The 22,625-nt window shown below is 41.9% G+C and overlaps 1 protein-coding gene and 1 long non-coding RNA gene across 7 annotated transcripts in view; one reads left to right on the forward strand and one right to left on the reverse strand.

The window, feature by feature from the left end:
* LOC131809396 (microtubule-actin cross-linking factor 1) overlaps positions 1–22,625 on the forward strand; it is a 321,582-nt gene that overhangs the window by 222,336 nt on the left and 76,621 nt on the right. For all 6 annotated transcript variants that reach the window (XM_059136435.1, XM_059136438.1, XM_059136436.1 and 3 more), the window contains exons 51-58: positions 1,121–1,277; positions 3,122–3,239; positions 7,416–7,478; positions 8,131–8,372; positions 9,285–9,414; positions 10,082–10,281; positions 13,436–13,931; positions 14,546–16,017. In XM_059136435.1, the coding sequence (XP_058992418.1) occupies positions 1,121–1,277; positions 3,122–3,239; positions 7,416–7,478; positions 8,131–8,372; positions 9,285–9,414; positions 10,082–10,281; positions 13,436–13,931; positions 14,546–16,017 (2,878 nt within the window). The remainder of the gene's footprint in view (positions 1–1,120; positions 1,278–3,121; positions 3,240–7,415; positions 7,479–8,130; positions 8,373–9,284; positions 9,415–10,081; positions 10,282–13,435; positions 13,932–14,545; positions 16,018–22,625) is intronic.
* Positions 13,238–22,259, reverse strand: LOC131809401 (uncharacterized). The gene is made up of 2 exons (XR_009345156.1): positions 21,866–22,259; positions 13,238–17,816 (listed from the first exon to the last, which is right to left on the reverse strand). It is a non-coding gene; the product is annotated as an uncharacterized LOC131809401 (long non-coding RNA).

Consider the following 22,625-nt stretch of genomic DNA (forward strand, 5'->3'; position numbering starts at 1 on the left):
GGGAGGAGACTTTCCAGATGTAATTAATAGATATATTGGTTCTCTTTCTGCTTGCTTTGACCACATTTAAGTTGTTTTGGAGGAGAGTCTGGATTCTTCTTTTAAGGGAAACATGGAAATATCTGACAGAGGTGGCTGATTTCAGATTATCTGCTGACTGTTGAAATGCAATGATTGCATTAGAAAACCTCACATGGATTTAGGAGCTTGATCAGACTTCCTCTCTTGGTTTAGCCATATATAATCTTGATTTGGCAAGTGACTATCTGAGGAAAGTGACTGGAGGAAAACAGTTGCTCAAAACAACACTGTAAGCCTCAGGTTACTTAGTGGAGAAAAGGGGGACAGAGGCCAGGAAAGCTTGTTCTTCCTCTGTATTCAGGGCCATTTAGCTGTAGAAAGAACCAGGATCTCTGGCTTGAAGTTTGATAGATGTGGCCACTTCCAAAATTTAATTTTGAAATAGAATTCTCCTTTGTCCTTGGCTCATTTTACCCATTTGTATGCTCCCCCTGTAAATAAATGGGTACCATTTAGGGAAATAGAGAATGAGCAGAGGGGAGAGAGAGAAGCAGGCTCCCCGCTGAATAGAGAGCCTGATGTGGGGCTCAATCCCAGGACTCTGGGATCATGACCTGAGCTTAACCAACTGAGCCACCCAGGAGCCCCTAGTGTACTAAATCTAACTTCTCTGAGCCTCCATTTCAGGGTTTTGTTTGCTATCAGGATTAGCATTTGAATTAGGCCTTGAAAGAGTCAACTACCTAAAAAGTGACAGAGCTGGACTTGAGATCCAAAGCCTACATTCTTTCCATTGTATCATTGCACCTAAATAGCAGGCTCCTTTTTGTTTCTCTCACTTTCACTTTAGCCTGGAGTAAGATTGAAGACTCCTCTCCCCAGAAATGTCCAAACAAGGGCAACAGATTCCTTAGTTTGATGTTCTCCTACATTGTATGTGCTGATTTAGCCAAAGCTGCTGTGGAACAGATTATGGGAAAGAACAGGCCCTGTAAGGAAAAGATGCTTAGAGTCCCAGGATGAGTGTAGTTTTAGTCCAACATGACATCTATGAAGCTTAGTCTGGCAAGTAACAAAATGCCTTCGATGTTGTTGACAGAGAGGAAGATGCGTCATCTTGTCGGGAGCAATTGGATGAATTTCGGAAGCTGGTTAGGACCTTCCAAAAATGGCTAAAGGAAACTGAAGGGAATATTCCACCTGCAGAGACTTTTATGAGTATGAAAGAGCTGGAAAAGCAGATTGAACACCTGAAGGTAGGTGAACCAACAGAGCTCCAGGAGCCAGGCTAGGCAGCAGTTTGGAAGTTTGTGTGGCCAGGGAAGTGATGTGACAAGTCCAAGTTATCCTTCTGCATCAGAATAGAAATCCTTCCATTTTCTTTATGTGATTCACACCTACCCCTACCCAAGCACTGAGCACCAAAATGTCTCCTATTTAAAAAACAAAACTAAAAAAGTAATCTGGGAATAAGGTCTATTAGGTTTCAGCTGTTTTTCAGATGTCTCTCCTGCTGTGGTGAGTCATAGAAAAGATAGTTGTTAAAGTCCAGTCCTTAAGAAGCTTACACTCTTCATGTGTGTTTGAGAATTAGAAAGTTATGTATGAGCAAGTTACCAGATGCATGATCAGGAAATTGAGGAAAGAAGAACTAGCTCTACAGCTAAGAAAGGAAAAGTTAGAATCAGATGGTTGGATGGTACCTTCCAGAGTAGAATCAACCTTTCTCCCATTCCTGGCAGAATTCCTTCTTTGAGTCATTCAGCCTCTGCTTGCGCCTCTAATACATCTCTTCTTTTTGTTGAAATCAAGCCATATCTACCTCCAGCTACTGCTTGTGCATTCTCCTTATTTGCTTAGTAAAGCCGGATTTATTTTCGGCCAGATGACAGGGAAAGAGTTTGGTTGCTTTCACAGAGGGAGTGCCAGGAGCATTTGCTATGAGGAATCCTCTAGGGCAAAGGCTTTCCAATTTCTAGGTTCACAGTGTCCTTAGTGCTTCAAGAAATTATTCAGGGTTCCTCTAGGGATAAAAAAGAAAAGAAAGAAAGAAAAAACTAAAAAGTCTCATTTGCTACCTGATTAGGTCTCAGTAACTTCATAGTGGTTGTTCACATGGTGTCCAACAGATGTCACTGTACTTCCCTCAAAAATTTAAAATACCCTGTGAGTCGATGCCTGGTTTGCTAACTGTGGCTCTTTGGAATCTAGAGTGATTAATAAAGTAATTGATAGTTGTGAATTCACAAGGCTCAGTTTGCAGTTAGGCATCATGAGCACGGCTCTATCTCTGCTTCTGGGCAGCTTAAAGTCAAAAAGAAACTAAGTAGATTGTCAGGGAAATTCAGTGTGGAGGAAGGGATTCAAGGCTAAGAAGGTACTCCTGCTTTGGAATTAGTGGAATTCTACTTCTGTGACAGGCGATCCACATCTAGAGACAATATGACCTAGTTACTCAGATGCCTTTGTTTCCTAATGGTTTTCTATGGTAGTGAGAGCTCCGGCTTTAAGAGCAATATAAAAGTTACCTTGAAAATGCAAAGTATAGCCTATGTGATTCTGTGTATTTCTCTACATCTCAATATCTAGCTCCACATTTTACTCTCCATTTGCCATTTCCTTTCTATTCTTTACATGCATGCCGTTCCCTTTTACTACCTTATTCTTCACTCAAAGCTGCACTCCCTCTAGGCAGAGTTAGATGTGTCTCCTCTTGTGCTCTCAGAGTTTACTGACTGTCTATATTTCTGTAATAGCATTTATCACATTATAATTCAGTTGATAATCTGACTTCTTAGTTTTAGGAACTGTGCCATAATCCCATTTTGTATCCTCAGTGTTAGGCACGATGCCTAGCCTACAGTAAGGCTTGATAAATAATTGATGAATGAACAAATGAATGGGAAGATCCTGAATATTCCAGGATATCATTCTTTCACATCATTGCTGGCTAAACCAAGATCTTGCAGTGGCTGAATACACAAGGGTGGTCACTTAATGCTTATCAAAAGTTTAGGGGATATATGTACAAGAGCAGGTGTCCCTACTAATGAGAAGAATTTCCACAGATGTCACTTACATTTGGCTGTTATGTTAACAGTATCTTCTAGATGACTGGGCCAGTAAAGGAAGTTTGGTGGAAGAAATCAACTGCAAAGGCACTTCCTTAGAAAATCTCATCATGGAGATCACAGCACCTGATTCCCAAGCCAAGACAGGTGAGTATAGGCTCTTAAAAATGCAGTAAATAAACATCATTCTTCCCTTTGACTGTTAGCCTTTGGTTATGACCCCTTATTTAATAAAAGTCAGAATCAAGGTTGATATGAGAATGAAGGGGAGCGATCCACAAGCAGTCTTCCCCCTCAACCTGATCTGTTCCCTTTTTGCTAGCTATATAACTTTGTTCCACTGCAGAATTCCTTCCTGTGATGGGAAAAAGTTAAGGGATTAGTTGGCCTAAATGAACAGAGAAGGATTAAAATAAGATTTCCATCTTGGCAAGTTTCTTTTTTTTAAACATGGAAATGGATGGCTATGTATCATCTTTAAATAGAGTCAGCCCTGGAGAGTATAAGCAAGATATCTTGAGAGAGACTAGGTATTTAGGAGTCAGTGTTGGTCTTTCAAAGACTGCCACACTTCCTGGAAGTGAATACAAAGATTGTGCCCAGATGTATGAATAATCTCTGGTTGCAAATTAAGTCTTTCAAACAAAATCCGTATGAGCTTACAGTCACTTTCTGGTTTTTTAATTGGCATCTCATAGGTTTTATTGCCAGACTGTGTTAGTGTACACCTACGAATCACTTCAGTTGTAGGGCAAAAGTTTATTTTTTCCTCCTGAGAACAGCCACTTTTCTGTTAAGTTTGAAGATCTCTTGGAACTACCCAGAAATGACAACATTTCAGGGAATTGGTCATTCTTATATTGCAACACATGAAACCTTTAAGTTCAGGGACTTACTAGTGTGTGACTACATCAGGAGTCAGCAAGCTTTTTCGGTAAAGGGCCATGTAGTAAATATTTAAGGCTGTGAGCGACATGGGCTCTGTCACACTACACATCTCTACTACTGGAGCACAAAAACAGTCATAGACAATATACAAGTGAATGGATGTGGCTGTGTTCAAATAAAATTTTATATACAGAAATAGGCAGAGGGCCAGATTTGGGCAGGATAGTTTTTTGACTCCTAGACTAGAGCATTGGTTTTTCAAACATTTTAAAACACTAAAATATTTTTTAAAATAATCTCAGATAGAACTCTACTACATAAAACAGATACAAATGATATTTTGTTGGCATAAAGTTCACTTATAAGAAAATTTATAGCACTTTATCTATTATGAAATTCATCAGTAAAAACATTAAGACTATTTTAGGGAATATAAAGTATTTTTCTTTTTAATATTTTATTTATTTATTTGACACAGAGAGAGAAATCACAAGTAGGCAGAGCAGCAGGCAGAGAGAGGGGGAAACAGGCTCCCCGCTGAGCAGAGAGCCTGACGGGGGGCTCGATTCCAGGACCCCGAGATCATGACCTGAGCTGAAGGCAGAGGCTTAATCCACCCAGTGGCCCCGGAATATAAAGTTTTGACAAAGGATATTTGGATGATAGCTTTATTGTGAGATTTATTTCTCCATTTTGTTTGGTTGCATTTTATTCAGAAAATATAAGTCATGCAGATAAGTAGTTGTAAAGGATGATGAATGTTTTAAAAGTTCACTTTACGGTTCACCTGTGTCAGAAAAGATTTCAAAAGTCTTGGAAATGGACAACAGAAAAGTATGGGGTGTCCTTTCAGTGAAGTGTTAGGCATTGTCTAATAGGCTTTGGGAAATTATTTGGTTCTGAGTGTGCATCTTTAACTGTCCTAGAGTTTTGTAGATAATTGATAGTAATGTAAGTGATATTTATCTATAACAATTCAAGTAAATTTTGCCCGATGGGAAAGATAATCTCAAGTATTATTGTCTTGTAGATTGCTTACCAGTTTCCCATTAATTACTCATTTATTAATTTCCTCAAGAGTTATGGGGTAGAAATTAGACATTTAGTACAGGTGAAAGAAGGGGACTGAGAGGGCATAGTAACTAAGATGTCACCCACTATGTAGGTGATGCAACCTAAATTCAAATACAAACATACTTGATTCAAGGTGAAAAAAAAAGTTTACTTTATAGTCTCAGAATACTCCTCAGTTAAACTGAACTAGAAGCTTGAAAGTGATGTAATAAATTCTTGTTTACAAGTTAAATCACCAAGAATTTTAATGAAGAATCACATTCTTTTCTTAAACATAGAAAACACCTAAAACTGGCACAGAGGACAAAAGCTTGCCTATGACCTGACATCATCATAATCTGACGTGTTAAGAATTCTGTTACCACATGGTTCTGCCCTAATGAGAGCCTGCTTTGAGTAGATGCACCTTAGACTTCTTGTCACTTTCTTTAATATATAAACATGTGCTGTAGATGTCTGTCTTTGTAGGAGCGGACACGTATAGGTTTGACTCCTCTGTCAAGCGCTGGCGAAGAGTTACAGTTTTTCCAATCAGTGACACTCAAAAAGAAGTTTAAATGTAGGCGGGGAGGTATAGGAGCTATTTCATTGTCTCCCCAAAGCAGCATACATTGGTTGTATCTAGTGAGTTAAGATGTGGTGTTCAGGGGCGCCTGGGTGGCTCAGTGGGTTAAGCCGCTGCCTTCGGCTCGGGTCATGATCTCACCGTCCTGGGATCGAGTCCCGCATCGGGCTCTCTGCTCAGCAGGGAGCCTGCTTCCTCCTCTCTCTCTCTGCCTGCCTCTCTGCCTACTTGTGATCTCTCTCTGTCAAATAAATAAATAATCTTTAAAAAAAAAAAAAAAGATGTGGTGTTCAACATAATCGAATATGTGTGTTTTCTTGCCATTTCTAAGTAGTCAGAAATATATTCTGAAGATTAAATCTAAACCAAACATTTACAGAGTCCCTAAAGCACCTCCTTTGCTGCTTTGAAGATCACTAACCTGAGTGCTCTCAAAGTTCTGTTCTACCTCTGAAAAATTATGAATATTACAGTTCTTGACATTTGCGTAGCTCTTTTTGTTTCATAAAGTACTTTCACGTACACTCCCTCATTACCTCTCTCCGGTGACCCCATCAGTGCTGACAGGATAGCTAGTATTATCTTCATATACTAGAGAAGACATTGAGGTCTATCTGCAGACTAAAGCTCACATACCGAGTGAGCAACAGTCTTGGCCAGGACCCTCTTCTCCCAATTACTAGTCCAGTTTCTCTTTTCGTCATCCCCCTATTGCAGTGGAATATAATCTTTTTGTTTGATCCATTTTTTCCCTGAAAATACAGTAATATTGGGGTGCCTGGGTGACTTGGTCAGTTAAGTGTCAAACTCTTGATCTCAGCTCAGGTTTTAATCTCAGGGGCCTGAGTTCAGGCCCTGCATTGGGCTTCGCACTGGGTGTGGAGCCTACTTAAGGAAAAAAAAGAAAGTACAGTGATGTTAGCATTTGAAAGTTTCACAGTTAACTATGTTTTGATATATAACCTTAACATAAACTTTTCCAGTGAAATCAGTGCACATGAGATCTTATTCTCTCCTTGTAATGTAATATTATATCATGACTATTCTTCACATTTCTCTATAATTTCTATAATTACATGATCTCATTTTTATTTAACTTGGGACACTCCTAAAATACAAGGAATCAACATGGGAAGAATATAGATAAAATCGTGGTAATTAGAAACAGAAACAAAGGCCCAAAGCCGAATTTATGGAAATATTTATGAGTCAGGTTTATTGGCGCTTAGAATTTCAGTTTTCTGGTAGGGAAGGAAAACAGAAAGTCGTGGAAGAAAAGACAGAGAATCTGCCTTTTGAAGCAATAAAAGGACTCATTTTGGATGTCTTTATTAAAAGACTACTGCTTCTTCTGTCCTTAATTACACTCATTGTTCATTTTTATCAAGTTGAAGGACATTGATGTTAAAGTTGAACCTTTTTGGCTTTATTGTAAATTCTTGTTCCAAAGTGTGGCAAACAGCATAGATTATAAAGACGTAGTCATTTTATCAGTACTTGCTTTGCAACATTGTAGCAGGATCCAAAGATTTCAAGTCAGAGATTGAGGAAGGGAATTCAGATTTCATTTAGAACGGGTTAGGAATCTCTACTGCTAAGAAGCCAAAATATCTGAGTGATGCTCTGTTGCCTGGCAGCTAAAATGATTTGTCTCTTTCCGTGAGTATGTTGTCTTGTGCTGTGTTAACCTCCTGATACCTGAGCTTAAAAGTGAGTGCCAGAGAACAAATTCAGTGCCTGTATGTATTCCTAACACGTTTGTCTTGCCCTGTTTGTCTCCCTGTCCTTCTGCTCAGGTTCCATACTGCCCTCTGTAGGAAGCTCTATAGGCAGTGTAAACGGATACCACACCTGCAAAGGTGAGAATGTCATTTCACAGTGCTTCTTTGTTGGATGTGTTAGGACAGTGTTCACATTGGTATCTGTGTATGTTTCCGTATATGTGAAAGAACTGCTGCCAGGATGGGTATGAGGGTAAAAATCTGGGGAGAAGCCACTGTGATGCTTCTTTGCTGGGTTGCTAAAGGCTAAATGGGTTGGCAGCCAGTTAGATACGGTACTAGGAAATAAATTGGGCCACCAGATTTGACCAGTGAGGAAAGACCTTAAAGAAAATATATGTGAATCTTTGAGTCCTAAAGAAAGCCACATTAGAGGTAGTCTAGTCTAACCCTCAGCCTTCCGGCTCCATGATTTCTCTGTTATTTGGAGAAGGCGGGGCAGAAGAGTGCCCCAAATCCTTCACTCCGTTCACTTCTGCAGTTCCCAAGTGTATTTAGCATTTTATTTGTACATCTGAGTACCTAATGTCAAAATCTGAAAGCAGATTAATGAAAGCTCTTTTGCTTTGTATATATAAACAAGAACTTTTATGTGATTTAGCAGGAACAGAATCTCTAGTTCACTCGAAAGAGTAGGAGACACTTTTAATCCTGTTGAGTAATTTAGCATGAGGAACCCATGGGGAGGCTTAGAGAGCTATTCCCGATCTGATTTTTGTTTCTGTGATAGATCTGACGGAGATCCAGTGTGACATGTCAGATGTAAACTTGAAATACGAGAAACTGGGGGCAGTGCTTCGGGAACGCCAGGAAAGCCTTCAGTCTGTCCTCAGCCGAATGCAGGAAGTTCAGAAGGAAGCTGGCTCAGTGCTGCAGTGGCTGGAATCAAAAGAGGAAGTCCTGAAAGCCATGGATACCTCTTCATCTCCAACCAAGCCAGAAACAGTGAGAGCCCAAGCGGACTCTAACAAGGTACTGTGTTCACATGAGCTGCATCCCAAATGCTAAGCGGAAGGCACTGTCATACTGGTGTTCCTGCCCGAGCCCAGGACCTGAACGTAGGAAACGGCCACCTACCCAGGCCACAAGGAGCCCTTTCAAAGGATTAATATGCCTAAACTCTCCTAGAAAATTTTCTTACCTATGAAGTGAGAAATTATTATAAATAATATTCAGAAATGAAACCAGGCATACCTGATTGGCTCCGTCAGAAGAGCATGTGACTCTTGATCTCAGGGTCATGAGTTTGAGGCCCACATTGAATGTAGACATTACCTAAATAAAACTTAAAAAAAGAAAAAAACATCTGTTTACAGAAAGAGAATATCCCTCCTCTGAAGTATCAGCTCACTGAGAATGGGATCTTGTTTTCCCTATGATGCTATAAGTCAAACCATTCTCCTCAAAGCCCCTTCCCAACTCTTGGGGATATTTAAGTGTAGCTGTGATTATGGTTCTTTCTTAAGGTTGACATGTAGGACTAGGAAAGCTATTGGGAAAAATAAAACCATATCGAAAGTCCTATCAAAAAAATGTTTTTGCCAAAATTTTTTATATTCTAATTGGATGTAGCATGCCATCTTTTCCAGCTACATAAATGTCCTTGACATCACCATCATCGTCATCATCATATGGGATTAATAATACCTTTTTACTGGGTTCTACCGATATGTTGTACATAAAAGAAATTTAGATCTTGTATGATTTTCATTTTAAAGTAAAAATTGAAGCAGAATTGTTAAGTGTCTTAAAATTATGAAATAAGTCACTGATAGAATCAGAAGTGGAGCCTCTAATTGTGGCCCAGTCTTCCAGTACTTTCCTCCACACACATAACTTTCCTGTGCAGAAGTCTCATGGCATCCCTGATGTTCTCTCTCCTAGGCCTTCCTGGCTGAATTGAAACAGAATTCTCCCAAAATCCAAAAAGTAAAGGAATCCCTGGCTGGATTACTGATGGCATTTCCCAACTCACAAGAAGCAGAAAACTGGAAGGAAATGCAAGAGGAACTCAGTAAGTATTCAGAGGGATGTTGCAAATTCACTAAATTTCTTCTCTTTGTAGCAAATATAGAATTTCAGCACATCGTATAAAGCAGGACTTATTTTTAGTTAATTTTCATAAGCAATCAAGAGGCCCAAATAGGGCTAGGGAGTGAGTGAGTTTGATTAGGAAAAATAAATCTAGAGGTTCCACTCAACAGTCTCAGAAGTTTGGCTTTCTTGGGCAAGTCAATCTGGTAGTCTGTTGTGATAAGGAGAGCATTGGTGATGAAAATGAAAAATGGGAAATAATCTATTTACTGGAATTATTCTGTGTTCATACTGAACTATATATAAATGATACTGATGAATGTTTACTGGCATGAAAAAAATCACTGGCATGAAAGATGTCTATGATATAGTAAGAGTTAAATAACAGGCCATAAAATAATATAGTAATAAGATAGACTTGCATCCGTGTGTGTGTGTGTGCTGTGTAGTTTCATATAACCACCACCATAATCAAGTACAGAACTGTGTTATTTTAGCTAAAATTAAATGAAGGTTATTTTTAACTTAAAATTTTTTAACTAATGCTGTAGTGGTCATTTCCTGTTGTTTATTAGGAACATAACTTAGGGATCAGGCCAGTGGCTGGTGAGACTAAAGGAACACATTCTCTCATTTCCCCTCTACAGATTCCCGGTGGGAAAGGGCCACCGAAGTGACCATGGCCCGGCAAAAGCAACTGGAGGAATCTGCAAGTCATCTGGCCAGCTTCCAGACTGCAGAATCCCAGCTCCGGCCCTGGCTAATGGAGAAGGAACTGATGATGGGGGTGCTGGGGCCCCTATCTATTGACCCCAACATGCTAACTGCACAAAAGCAGCAGGTCCAGGTGAGCCACAAAACTTACTGTGTTAAGCAAAGAAATTGGAGTCACGTGAATCTGGTTTTGAATGCTGCTCTCAGCAAGTAGGTTTCAAATGACCCTAGACAAGTCACTTAAGCTTCCAGAGTTCTTTTCCTCGGTTTAAATGAGATGTGTATAAGGACTTTATCACAGTGCCTGTCAAATAGTAAATAGTCAATAATTGTATTATTAATGTCATTAACAGAGGCAGTAAAATGAGTGGATGTGAGAATGGAGGATTTCTGATTCCTTTGTAGAATTGTATTTTACTTTTAATCCCCAATGGTAGTGATCATTTTACTTCATGTAATGTCTTATATCTGCTGACTTCACTTAAAGATTTTCTGTTGCTCAAACCTCAAAAAAAAAAAAAATTGATTTAAGTGTCTACCATCATAAAAATTTAGGTTGTTCAAATTATGTCATTTCTAGTGAATTCCCACTGAGAGCTTTTTCTTCTTCCTCTTCCTCCTCCTCCTCCTCTTCTTCTTTTTTTGGGTAAGCTCCAGAGAATCTTCTCATTCTAGATCCCCTTCCAAACTCTTCCAAATTTGTTCTATTCCTTCTCATCATCTACCAAATTCCCTAAATCAAGACCTAAGAGTAGTTTTTGAAGGAACTCTTTCTTTTAGCCCGTGCATCCAATTAATTATCAAGTCCTCTTTAGTTCACTTATAAATATTTTCCTATTCCAGTGGTTTTCAGACTCTTTGGTTTCAAAACACTTTTACACTCTTAAAAATTATTGAATACCCTAGGGGCACCTGGGTAGCTCAGTCAGGTAAGCATCTGACTCATGATTTTGACTCAGAGTCATGAAATTAAGCCCCCCATTGGGCTTTGTGCTTAGCATAGAACTGCTTGAGATTCTGTCTCTCCTCCCCCTCTGCCCCTCTTTCTGCCCTCTCTCTCTCTCTCTAAAAGAAATAAAATCTTTTTCAAAAAAATTATTGAGGACCCTAAAGAGCTATTGTTTAGCTATTAATATCTATTAATATTTACTGTATTAAAACAGTAAAGGGGCACTTGGGTGGTTTAGTTGGCTAAGTATCTGACTCTTGATCTCAACTCAGGTGTTGATCTCAGGATTGTGAGTTCAAGCCCCATGCTGAGTGTGGAGCCTAATTAAAAATAAAAACAAAGAAAAACACTGAGGAATTTAAAAATATGTATTTACTGGGATGCCTGGGTGACTCAGGTGGTTGGGCACTGCCTTTGGCTCAGGTCATGATCCCAGGGTCCTGGGATCGAGTCTCACATCGGACTCCTTGCTCTCCGAGGAGCCTGCTTCTCTCGTTGCCTCTGCCTGTCTCTCTGCCTGCTTGTGTGTACTCTCTCACTGACAAATAAATGAATAAATAAAATATTTTAAAAATATGTATTTATTAATTAATTTTAAAATAACATTGGTAAATTTTAACATTAACATAACTAACATTTTTTTCTTTATGAAAAAAATAACGTTTTCCAAACTTAAAAACTTCAGTAAGAGTGGTATTATTTTATGGCTTTGCGAATCTCTTTGATGTCTGACTTAATAGAATATTTTCATACATTTTCTTATCTACTTCTGCACTCGATCCTTTGCAATACCAGATGTCATGTAGCCTCTGGAAAACTCCACTGAACAGTCATGAGAGAAAAATTATAAAAGGCAAATAATATCTTAGTATTGTTACAAAAATATTTTGACTTCAGGGACCCTCTGGAAGGGCCTGGAGACTCCTGAGGCCCCCTAGAGCATACTTGGAGAACTACTGTTCCAATCCTCCATTCCGAGAGCTCCTCTCTTAAGGAGGTTTGAGCTCAGGCCTATACCATTGGAACAGCCTCCTAAAGTTTCTTTGTCTAGTGCATTCTCCACACAGTTGCCAAATTATCTCCTGAACTCACACATCTGAATACATGAAAATGCTTCGCTGGCTCTCTGCTGCCAATTGAACAAAGTCCAAGTCATATGCTCAGTGTCATATATGAGGCTTTCCACAATCTGGTCCCAGTTTGTCTTGCCAGCCTTATTTCCCACTCTTCTCCCATATACCCAGGTTTCAGCTCACACCAGGTAACTCATCTTTTCCTTGAACACACCATACTCTTACCGCTCTGTGCCTGTGCTACCGAGGCCCACCACCTGTAATGCTGTTCCTCAGTTTGACTGTCTGCTCACTGGGAAAACTCCTTCCTTGTGTCCTCTGTGAAGGCTTTCCTGACTTCCTTTGCCCACTTTTGTCATCTTCCACAGAATTAATCATCCTTACTTCTTGCTTTCACAGTGCCACGTTTGCATCGGTGTTTATCATTCTTACTTTTTTTTACATTCTGTTTTAGTTCATCATTTACACATCTGTTATTCCTTAAAGTTGTGTCTTACTTATGTACGGTGTGAGTGATGAATACTTTCCATAAATTGTCTAATTTAATCCTTAAAACAGCCAAGATAAGTACATTCTATGCTCATTTTATAGATGAGGAAGCTGAGATTTAGAAAACTTTAAGAACTGACCAAGCTTATATATATAGTTCACGAGTGATAGAGTCAGGATTTGAACCCATGAACCCAGCAGTCTGACTCCAGAGCCTGTAGTTTGAACCCTAACTACTTTGCTGAGTGAAACAATGGATAGCAAAGTGTAAAAAGACATGCTACTTGATTTAAAGACGTTCATTATCTATTACATGCTATGCTGTAATGTATAGATTGTATGTGCTGTTGGAATTCCAAGAAAGAAACTTTGAAAAATCAGAGGCATAGAGCGTTGAAATGGCAAGCCCAGTCAGTAATATAGCTAGCTCTGGGCCCAGAGCTCCAGACTTGCAATTCAGAGGCCTGGGTTTTGTCTGGCAAAGTTGATGAGGGCCAATCCAGAAAACAAGGCCAACCTTAGTAACTATTGTTGAAAATAGGACAAATAAGGAAAAGAAATAGAATAGGCACAATCAATGACCCTTTCAAAACAAGTTTTTATTAAGCAGTTGTTAGAAGTGATATTACATTTTCCTAGTAGCCTGGTCCTTGGAGTTTTCTGGTTTATTTTCGAAAGGAGTTGGCCCTAGTTGGCACAATCTAAAATCAGTTTTTGTTTTGACACTCTTTTTAGATCTTTTTTCTCTAAACATCTTAATGTCAATTCTTTTGCAGTTTATGCTGAAGGAATTCGAAGCACGCAGGCAACAGCATGAGCAGCTGAATGAGGCGGCTCATGGCATCCTAACAGGCCCTGGAGATGTCTCTCCATCCACCAGCCAGGTACAGAAAGAACTCCAGAGCATCAACCACAAGTGGGTTGAGCTGACTGACAAACTCAATTCCCGTTCCAGCCAAATTGATCAAGCTATTGTCAAAAGCACCCAGTACCAGGAACTGCTCCAGGACCTATCAGAGAAGGTCAAGGCAGTGGGACAGCGACTAAGTAGCCAGGCGGCGATTAGCACCCAACCTGAGGCTGTGAAGCAGCAACTAGAGGAGACCAGTGAGATTCGATCTGATGTGGAGCAATTGGACCATGAGATTAAGGAGGCACAGACACTATGCGATGAGCTCTCAGTACTCATCGGGGAGCAATACCTTAAGGATGAGCTGAAGAAGCGTTTGGAGACCGTTGCCCTGCCTCTCCAAGGTTTAGAAGACCTTGCAGGTAAGTTAGGGTAAGGCACGTACTACTGACATTAGCGGCAAGCCAAAAGATTGGCTTCGTGATAGTCCCAAGAATTTAGGGTGACCTGTAAGTAGCTTTTGGATTCAGACTAGTGTTACCCTAACCTTTTGTCCAGCTATGGTGAGAAATGCTGTGATTATCATACACTGACTGGGCACTAACGATATGTGAAGCTTTATGGAGCAGTTCCAGCGATAAGAGCACTAATGTCAATTTTGCCTGCAGGTCCAGATTCATGCTCATAGGTGTATTCACAGGTCAAGTTACATGCACACACACAGAATCAGATGCGTACGATGGCCTTGTACAAGAAGAATTTTGTCATCAGTTTGTTGCCTTTCTCTGGAAACATTTATGGCTTTTTACCCGCTTAGAAGTAAAAGTTTACTTCTGTTATTCAGATCACCTTATTAGGTTGGTGTGAGGATTAAATAAGTCTAGTATATGAAGGAGACCAGCTTTGTGCTGCTTTTATGGTAGGGCCTCAGTTAACATAAGTTTCCTTCCCCTAAGATTAGACCATATACTCCCAGCAAACATTTTAAATGCCATGTTCAGATTTGATTGGTTTAAATTTGATTTCCTCATTTCAGCTGATCGCATGAACAGACTCCAGGCAGCTCTTGCCAGCACCCAGCAGTTCCAGCAAATGTTTGATGAACTGAGAACTTGGTTGGATGACAAACAAAGCCAGCAAGCGAAAAACTGCCCAATTTCTGCAAAATTGGAGCGGCTACAGTCTCAGCTCCAGGAGAATGAAGAGTTTCAGAAGAGCCTGAACCAACACAGTGGTTCCTATGAGGTGATTGTGGCCGAAGGAGAATCTCTACTTCTTTCCGTACCTCCTGGAGAAGAAAAGAAGACTTTACAAAACCAGTTGGTTGAGCTCAAAAGCCACTGGGAAGAGCTTAGTAAAAAAACTGCAGATAGACAATCCAGGCTCAAGGACTGTCTGCAGAAAGCTCAGAAATATCAATGGCACGTGGAAGACCTCGTGCCGTGGATAGAAGATTGTAAGGCCAAGATGCCGGACTTGCAGGTCACTCTGGACCCAGTGCAGCTGGAGTCCAATCTCCTGAGATCAAAGGCTATGCTGAGTGAGGTGGAAAAGCGCCGCTCCCTGCTAGAAATCCTGAACAGTGCTGCTGACATTCTGATCAACTCCTCGGAAACAGATGAAGATGATATCCGGGATGAGAAGGCTGGGATCAACCAGAACATGGATTCCATTACAGAAGAACTACAGACCAAAACAGGGTCTCTTGAAGAAATGACTCAGAGACTCAAGGAGTTTCAGGAAAGCTTTAAAAATATTGAAAAGAAGATTGAAGCGGCCAAACACCAACTTGAGATCTTTGATGCTCTGGGCTCTCAAGCCTGTAGCAACAAGAACCTAGAGAAGCTAAGAGCTCAACAGGAAGTGCTCCAGACCCTGGAGCCCCAGGTAGACTATCTGAGGAACTTCACTCAGGGCTTGGTAGAAGATGCCCCAGATGGATCTGATGCTTCCCAACTTCTACATCAAGCTGAGGTTACCCAACAGGAGTTCCTGGAAGTGAAGCAGAGAGTAAACAGTGGTTGCATGGCGATGGAAAACAAGCTGGAGGGGATTGGCCAGTTTCACTGCCGAGTTCGAGAGATGTTTTCTCAGCTGGCGGACCTGGACGATGAGCTAGACAGCATGGGTGCCATCGGCAGAGACACCGATAGCCTCCAGTCCCAAATTGAGGATGTACGGCTATTCCTCCACAAAATCCAAGCCCTCAGGTTAGATATAGAGGCCTCTGAAGCAGAGTGTCGGCAGATGCTAGAGGAGGAGGGGACTTTGGACTTGTTAGGTCTCAAGAGGGAGCTGGAAGCCCTGAACAAACAGTGTGGTAAACTGACAGAGAGGAGCAGGGCTCGCCAGGAGCAGCTGGAGCTGACGCTGGGCCGCGTGGAGGACTTCTACAGGAAGCTGAAAGCCCTCAATGACATGACCACGGCAGCAGAGGAAGGGGAGGCACTTCAGTGGGTCGTGGGGACCGAAGTGGATCTCATCAACCAACAACTAGCAGAGTTTAAGGTAAGTCTTGCCCTTTTGTTTTTTAATCTTTTGCTATCTGATATGTATTTCTTTTCATGTAGCTTAAAACCCGTTGTATATACATCTTAACTTCTGTCTCCGGGGCCTCTGTTCTCATTTCCAACACCATCAGAGCACTCTGTCTGGAGACTAAACAGTCTCTTGGACTCTGGGCAACTGGTTTGAATATTTTTCTGTTGTAATTTATTTCAATGTTGATAACCAACTAAGGGTATAGAAAGAAATGTCCAAATATTACTGTTTACTCTGAGAATCTCCTCTTGAGATTTGTAACAGCCCCAGGTTTTTCTCCAGGTCCCTATTTTTCAGGTGAGATGTGAGAAGTCATAAACAAGGGTCATCTTCCCAAAGTGTTGATTTTTTTCCCTCCTATTTCAGAGGAAAGTTGTTGATGTATTATGAAGTAAAGTAAAAATTCTCATGAGTTACTAAGGTAAAATGTGACGTTTCAAAGAAATTTCCAACTTATATCAGGCAGTGCTTAAGACTATAACCCAAACCCCCAGGAGTACAAGTTCTTGAAGAACTTGTACTTGTATAGAAGAGTTTGAAAAGCACCGCCCTAACTGCAAAAATGTTTTATTTCTTTGCCTGAGTCAGAATTTCCAGAATTAAAACAACAGGGGAAGATGGGAGGAGTTGACTCAAAAATACGATTTTCCAGGTTAGGGGCTTGGAACTCTCAGGACTGGTGGGTCATGGCTTTCAGGATGGGAGCCTTTCATCCTGAGTTTCCTTTTTTGTCACTGCCAAAGAGGGCCTCACTCCACTGCTGGTGGCCCCTCTGCTGCTTTTCCTTCTTGGTGCACAGAGTAGATGTGGAAAGGCTACTTCGAGTACTTTACTTCCATCACTGGTGTTAATTATTCCCATGTACACCATCATACTGCCATCAAAGTCTCTTTGTTCCCTAAAACCCCTGCCTATCAGGATTCTTTCAAGTACAGCCACAGATGGAGAGGTGGTATCGACACCAGGGCAGAGCCCTGTGGTCCTGAGAAAAGTTACAAGACCAAGTAAAGAAGGGTGGCTATTTCAGAAGGGCCCTCAGCTTAGGGGATGTTCAGCTCTGAAGCGGAACGTTGGCTGAAGGCCCCTTCCAGTGTTTGGAGACGTGCACTTTGGAGTGACAAGTCATCGTTTGGGGGATTCTTGAGGCCCCAAATAAGGAGAGGGGAGGAAGGGAAAATTCAGACCTGTGAGCCCACGTGTTTTCCTCTTGGAAACTCCCACACCTCCATTCCCGGGGCAGGCAGGCAGGCCTCTTGCTTCATCACGTGTGGTGTCCCAGCCTCTTTCACTATAAGCACCTCCAAGGAGAGACTGTCTTCTCTAGGCTCTGGGTTACTTAGGATTAACTGTCTAACTAACTAAATGAATTTCTTAGAAAACTGAAGCCTATCCCTTTGGGCTCCAAAATAGTTTTATCAAACTAGATTCTGATTTACATGGGAATTATTTTAAATCTTATTTGCCTAATCTTCTAACTATGTTGTACAGACGTTTTTCTTGATGAGTGCAGGTTAACATTAGTAAAAAGATGATGCTGTTCTCTCCGATGGGGATATCCTCAAGGATATTGGAGACATTTGGCGCTGCTTTGTACTGACTGTTCCTAAATGTCTGTGCAGGTTGAGTTGGGTATTGAAGTTCTTGTTTAGTGCCTCTTAGCGTGTGTGTAGCTTCTTTCTTCCTCTTCCCCGGCTAGCAGTAACTTCTCACTGCCATCACTGGGCCTGCCTTTACCAGTCTGTCCCTTGCTTCTCATCTTCAGTGAGCTAGAAAATGAAGTAAACAAGCCTGTTAAAATTGCATTAAATACAAGCTGGAATATAACAAAAAGAGTCCATAGGCAGGCATACAGAGTGTTTGGATTTGAGGATAACTAATCATTTCCTTTTCATCTAATCCTCGGTTGCTAGAAACATTCTGAATTTTGATGTAGCTGGAAGATTTTAAGAAATTACTGGCCATTACCGTATTTTATTTGTAGCCTATATATGTAGCCTGAAAGTGCTCAAAGTTCAGTCTGCTTCCTCGTTTAAGGTAGCATATTTGTTTCACTGATTTCTAAAAATACGCCTCCCACTACCAATACCTTGTAAAGGCTGGGACCAGACACTGAGGAGCTGTCACCTCAGAGTGTGTTTCTCTGCAGGGGACTGGTGTTGAAATGCAAGGCTGGAAGAAAAGAGAGAAAGAGGGTGGTGGAGCTGTGTGCCCTGTGTGTATCCTCCTCAAGTTGAGGGCGCAAATCAGAATCCTGATTCCACAGGTCCACCTTATAAAGTCAAAGGCGTTGGGAAGTGTTTTTGCCTCCTCCCAGCAAAGGCCTTCGGTCTGGAGGGGAGGAGCACACTCCTGGCTCAACTCCTGCTGAGCTCATGGGAAGTGAAAACAATGGGAGGGGGGAAGCTCAGTGTGTCAGTTCTACAGTCCCCTAGAGGGTGAGTAAAGGGAAGGTCTTTTTGGACCCATTCTAAGGACTGCGTCATTTTCATGGTTTGAGTATTGAGTTTTGAGTTAATGTGCTCTATATTCAGCAATGGATTAATCTTCCATCATAAAGTGTGACTCTGTTTTCAGACTCAAAGTGTTTTTAATAAGCCAAAACCAGAGGGGTGCCTAGGTGGCTCAGTCAGTTAAGCGTCTGCCTTTGGCTCAGGTTGTGGTCTCAGGGTCCTGGGATCCAGTCCAGTGGTGGGACCACACTCTCAGCACAGAATCTGCTGACAAGCAGAGGATATGAGTCTATAGACAGAAGCGTGGGCTCTGCTCTGAGCTGGCTAACTCCACTGCAGATGGGTGGAAAAGACAGATGAGTCAGGTCTGGGGACAACCCCGGGCTTACTTGGGACGGTGCAGTAGTGCTGAGAAATGCGTAGAAGGGCAGCTTGTGGGAAAAGTTATTTCTTCCTTAAATGAACGTGAAAAACTGAAAGCCATTATTCTGAGGGAAGGTTTTCCCGTCAGTTACTTCTGAATAAATGATAGAATCTGGTCAGCCAGTGAGGATCTATCAAATGGGCAGAGAATCCTCTCCCACTCTAAACAAGCAAAAACCTCAAACCTTCCTGAATTAGGTGCTTCACTGGATTCAGTCATTCCAGAAATCTCAAATGAGAATGTTGAGCATGTTTTCAGAAAACTGAAAGGAAAAGAAGTTGGCTAATCTCTTCAGGAAGTTCTGTTTTCCTGACCAAGAGAGTCAGTGATTATTGAGGAGAAGGAATCGTATGTGCATAACAGGACACTAACAAGAAAGAAAGGACCTTTATTTCACCGAAACTCAAGCCAAAGAAATCTAGTAACTCTGATGATAACAAGAGGCTTTCCTCATTTTGAAATTCCCTGTGCCAGTTTTATAGTCAAGAATTGAGATCATTCTGAGTCTCAAACTTTCAAACCCCTTCCTGTACACACACGCGCGCACACACATACAGAAACAGACACACACACACACACACCTCTGCCCCAGAACCACAGTGGCCTCTCAGTCAGAAAGTAGGTGGTGATTTGGGCATCAAGAGCAGCATCAGGAAACCCGGATGCTCTTTGCACTCTGTATTTCATGTGTTAATTTTTTTTTTTTAAGATTTTATTTATTTATTTGACAGACAGAGATCACAAGTAGGCAGAGAGGCAGGCGGAGGGGGTGGGGGAGGAACAGGCTCTCCGCTGAGCAGAGAGCCCAACTCGGGGCTCGATCCCAGGACCCTGAGACCATGACCGTAGCCGAAGGCAGAGGCTCAGCCCTCTGAGCCACCCAGGTGCTCCTTCATGTGTTAATTTATATTTAGGGTGTATTTGGGCCAGGCTTCAGATTCAGCACGCCACACTCCATGACAAGAAAGAACAAGTGGGGAAAATGGAAACCCTTTTAGGGTCCATAGGTTTCTCACAAAGGTTCACTTTGCCTAATGGTGTGCTGGAAGCATCCAAGCCTGTTACGTCTTTTCCTTCCTTGCCTTTGAGGCTAGACTGTTGGGATATAGATAGGTAAGGCAGCAGCCTTCCTTAGGACTGTCCTTAATCCTAATTCAGGCGGAGTAGAGCCCAGGGTCAGGGATTGCACGTGCTTACAGCCTTTGTCTGGAGACCTCAGTATCCCACCAGAACACCAGAACAAGAAAGCCGTGTAAATCTCTTTGATTTTTTTTTTTTTTTCTTTATGGAAGGCAAGTTTAGGCTTCCCTCTGAAAACTCTTGAGAAGACTGGGCTTGACATGGAGCTGAAAGACTGCCAATTTGCACAAAGATACTTCCCTGCCTTTCAAACAATTACAAAGATAGTATCAGCCCATCTTCAGTTTTGCCAGTTAGATTCACTAGAGAATAAAGCAAATAAGATCAGCATTATCTACCTGCCCTTGGAAAGAAAGGAAATCACACTTGGTGTGACCTGTCTGTCACCTGGAGGTTTCAGTTATTTCCAGCTTTACAACAGCAAGATAAGTTGAGTAGGCAGCCCCGCTCCTGCCTTGTGCTGACCCTTGGCCTGTCTTGGTTTTTGGTTTTTTCTCTCCCTCCTTCCTTTCCCTTCTTTCCTTCCTTCCTATTTTCCTTCCTTCCTTCCTTCCTCCTTCCTTCCTTAAACGAGGCTACTCCAATAGGAACTATGAGGGTCCAAAGGAAGTAAAGAGAATGTCCTAGAACAGTAGAGAGAATGCCCTTGACATTTTAGGCTGGATAGTTCTTTGTGGTGGGAGGCTGTCCTGTGCATGGCAGGATGTTCAGCAGCCTCTTTGATCGCTACCCACTAGATGCCAGTAGCAACCCTGCCCCAGTGTAACAACCAAAAATGCCTATCTAGACATTGCTGGACGTCCCCTGGAACGCAAAAATCTCTCTCGGTTGAGAACCACTGCGTTGAAGAAAATTGCCACCTTCATGTGGGAAACAGAATTCAGCGGGAAAAAGTGCTGGTTGATTAAGTTAAATATTTATGTAGCAGACACCTTCTCCTAATCTGATGAAGACTGTGTGGTAGCAGCAGCAACTGCCTCTAAGTCAGCCTTCCTTTAGGCCAAGCCCTGGACTCCTGATTTTTGCTGGTACTAATCAGTGTCTGGTTTAAAATTTCCTAGGCACTTTCCCTGGCATCAGCAGTTTATTTTCTGTGGAGTTGTTGATGCAGGTGTTTGGTTGATGATGCATTTCTAAAGAGAAGAGGAACTTCCTGTGTGGAAATACTTCAGGAGGTTTCCTCCTTCCCTGCCTTTAAGGGGAGACTATGGTCTGTCAGTTGCTCTCCTCAGCCCAGGAACTCACAGTTTGGCTGCTGATATTTATAACCCTTCAGAGACCAGCCCTCAACACCCCACCCAAAGAATCCCAGTGCTCTGTAATAATCCCTTCAGCCCCCACTGTAGCAACTGGGTGGGGAGAAGGTGAAGAAGGTGCCTTTAAGGACTTCAGGTTTGCTTTATGTTGAAGTCTTTCCAGCCTCATTTTACAGTATCCCCATTAGTATTTTAAATAACAGCATCACAAAGCAAAATCCCAAGATTGCAGCCATTACATCATCTTAAAGGAGCCTCACGCTTCAGTGAAGGTAGTAAAACCAAATGGAAACTTGTCAAGAAAGCATTGATGGATTTCAAACTCCTCCCCCCCAAAAAAAAAATCTGTCTGGAAATTTTGATAGCAAGGGAAGATTTTAAAGCAACAAAAGAAAGGACTGAGCAGTTTGATTTTAATTTACTGAAATTCTTCACAGATTGTGTCCGCACGTAGCATTTGCAACTGAGGTTCACCATATGATCTTGTACACGAAGGAAGAAAAATGTTTCCAGAAAAACTAGAATTCACCCCATGCAGAACTTACCTTCATTTGTTGAATATTTGATTAGTGAACACGGTTGAGATAAGCACAGACTTGCAGAACAGGCCCGTTTCTCATTGTGTCTGGAAATGAACCGTTCTCAAGCCTTGGCCTAGTCCTCAGCTGTAGCTTCAGAAAAATCCCAGGCACTTTCAAGCTAGCTGGCTGGCACACAGGTCGTAGCATAAACAGGGAGCCTCTAGGAAGTGTGATGAGTTGCTCTGAAGAGCACTTTATTGTTAGGGTTGGTTGGTTCACCAGGAATGAAATGGGTCCCACGGGGAGTCGTGTCAGGTCACTGCACCAAAGCATCACTGCACCAAAGGGCTGTCTCCTGCCAAACGGATTCTTCCCAAGTCTCAGCTGTCCCGGTTGGGAAACCTAGCTATGGGAAGAATGTGCTCCCTCCCCACCTTCCTTAATACTTAGCCATTACCACTACCAAGTGCTCTTCAAATACCAGTCTCTGATGTTGGCCGTGGAAGATTAATGGGACATACTTACTCCCTAGGCCTTAACAAGTTGTTTTCCTGCTACTAACACTGTGATTTGAAACATGGACCTTTCAGAACTTTGGCCCCTCCAGGATAAGAATAAGTGCTGCGATGGTCCATGGATCCCTTGGTGGGGGTTGGGAGGAAGGGGCTCGTTATTTCTTTCAGTCCGTTCTTACTGAGCACTTGCTCTGTGCCAGGCCTCATGGGGGGACAGTGTGTTATGAGAAGCAGGCACAAGGGAGTGCAAGGGCAGTGATGTGTGGTGG

Source organism: Mustela lutreola, chromosome 10, assembly GCF_030435805.1.
Source record: "Mustela lutreola isolate mMusLut2 chromosome 10, mMusLut2.pri, whole genome shotgun sequence".
In the NCBI taxonomy this organism is placed as follows: Eukaryota; Metazoa; Chordata; class Mammalia; order Carnivora; family Mustelidae; genus Mustela; species Mustela lutreola.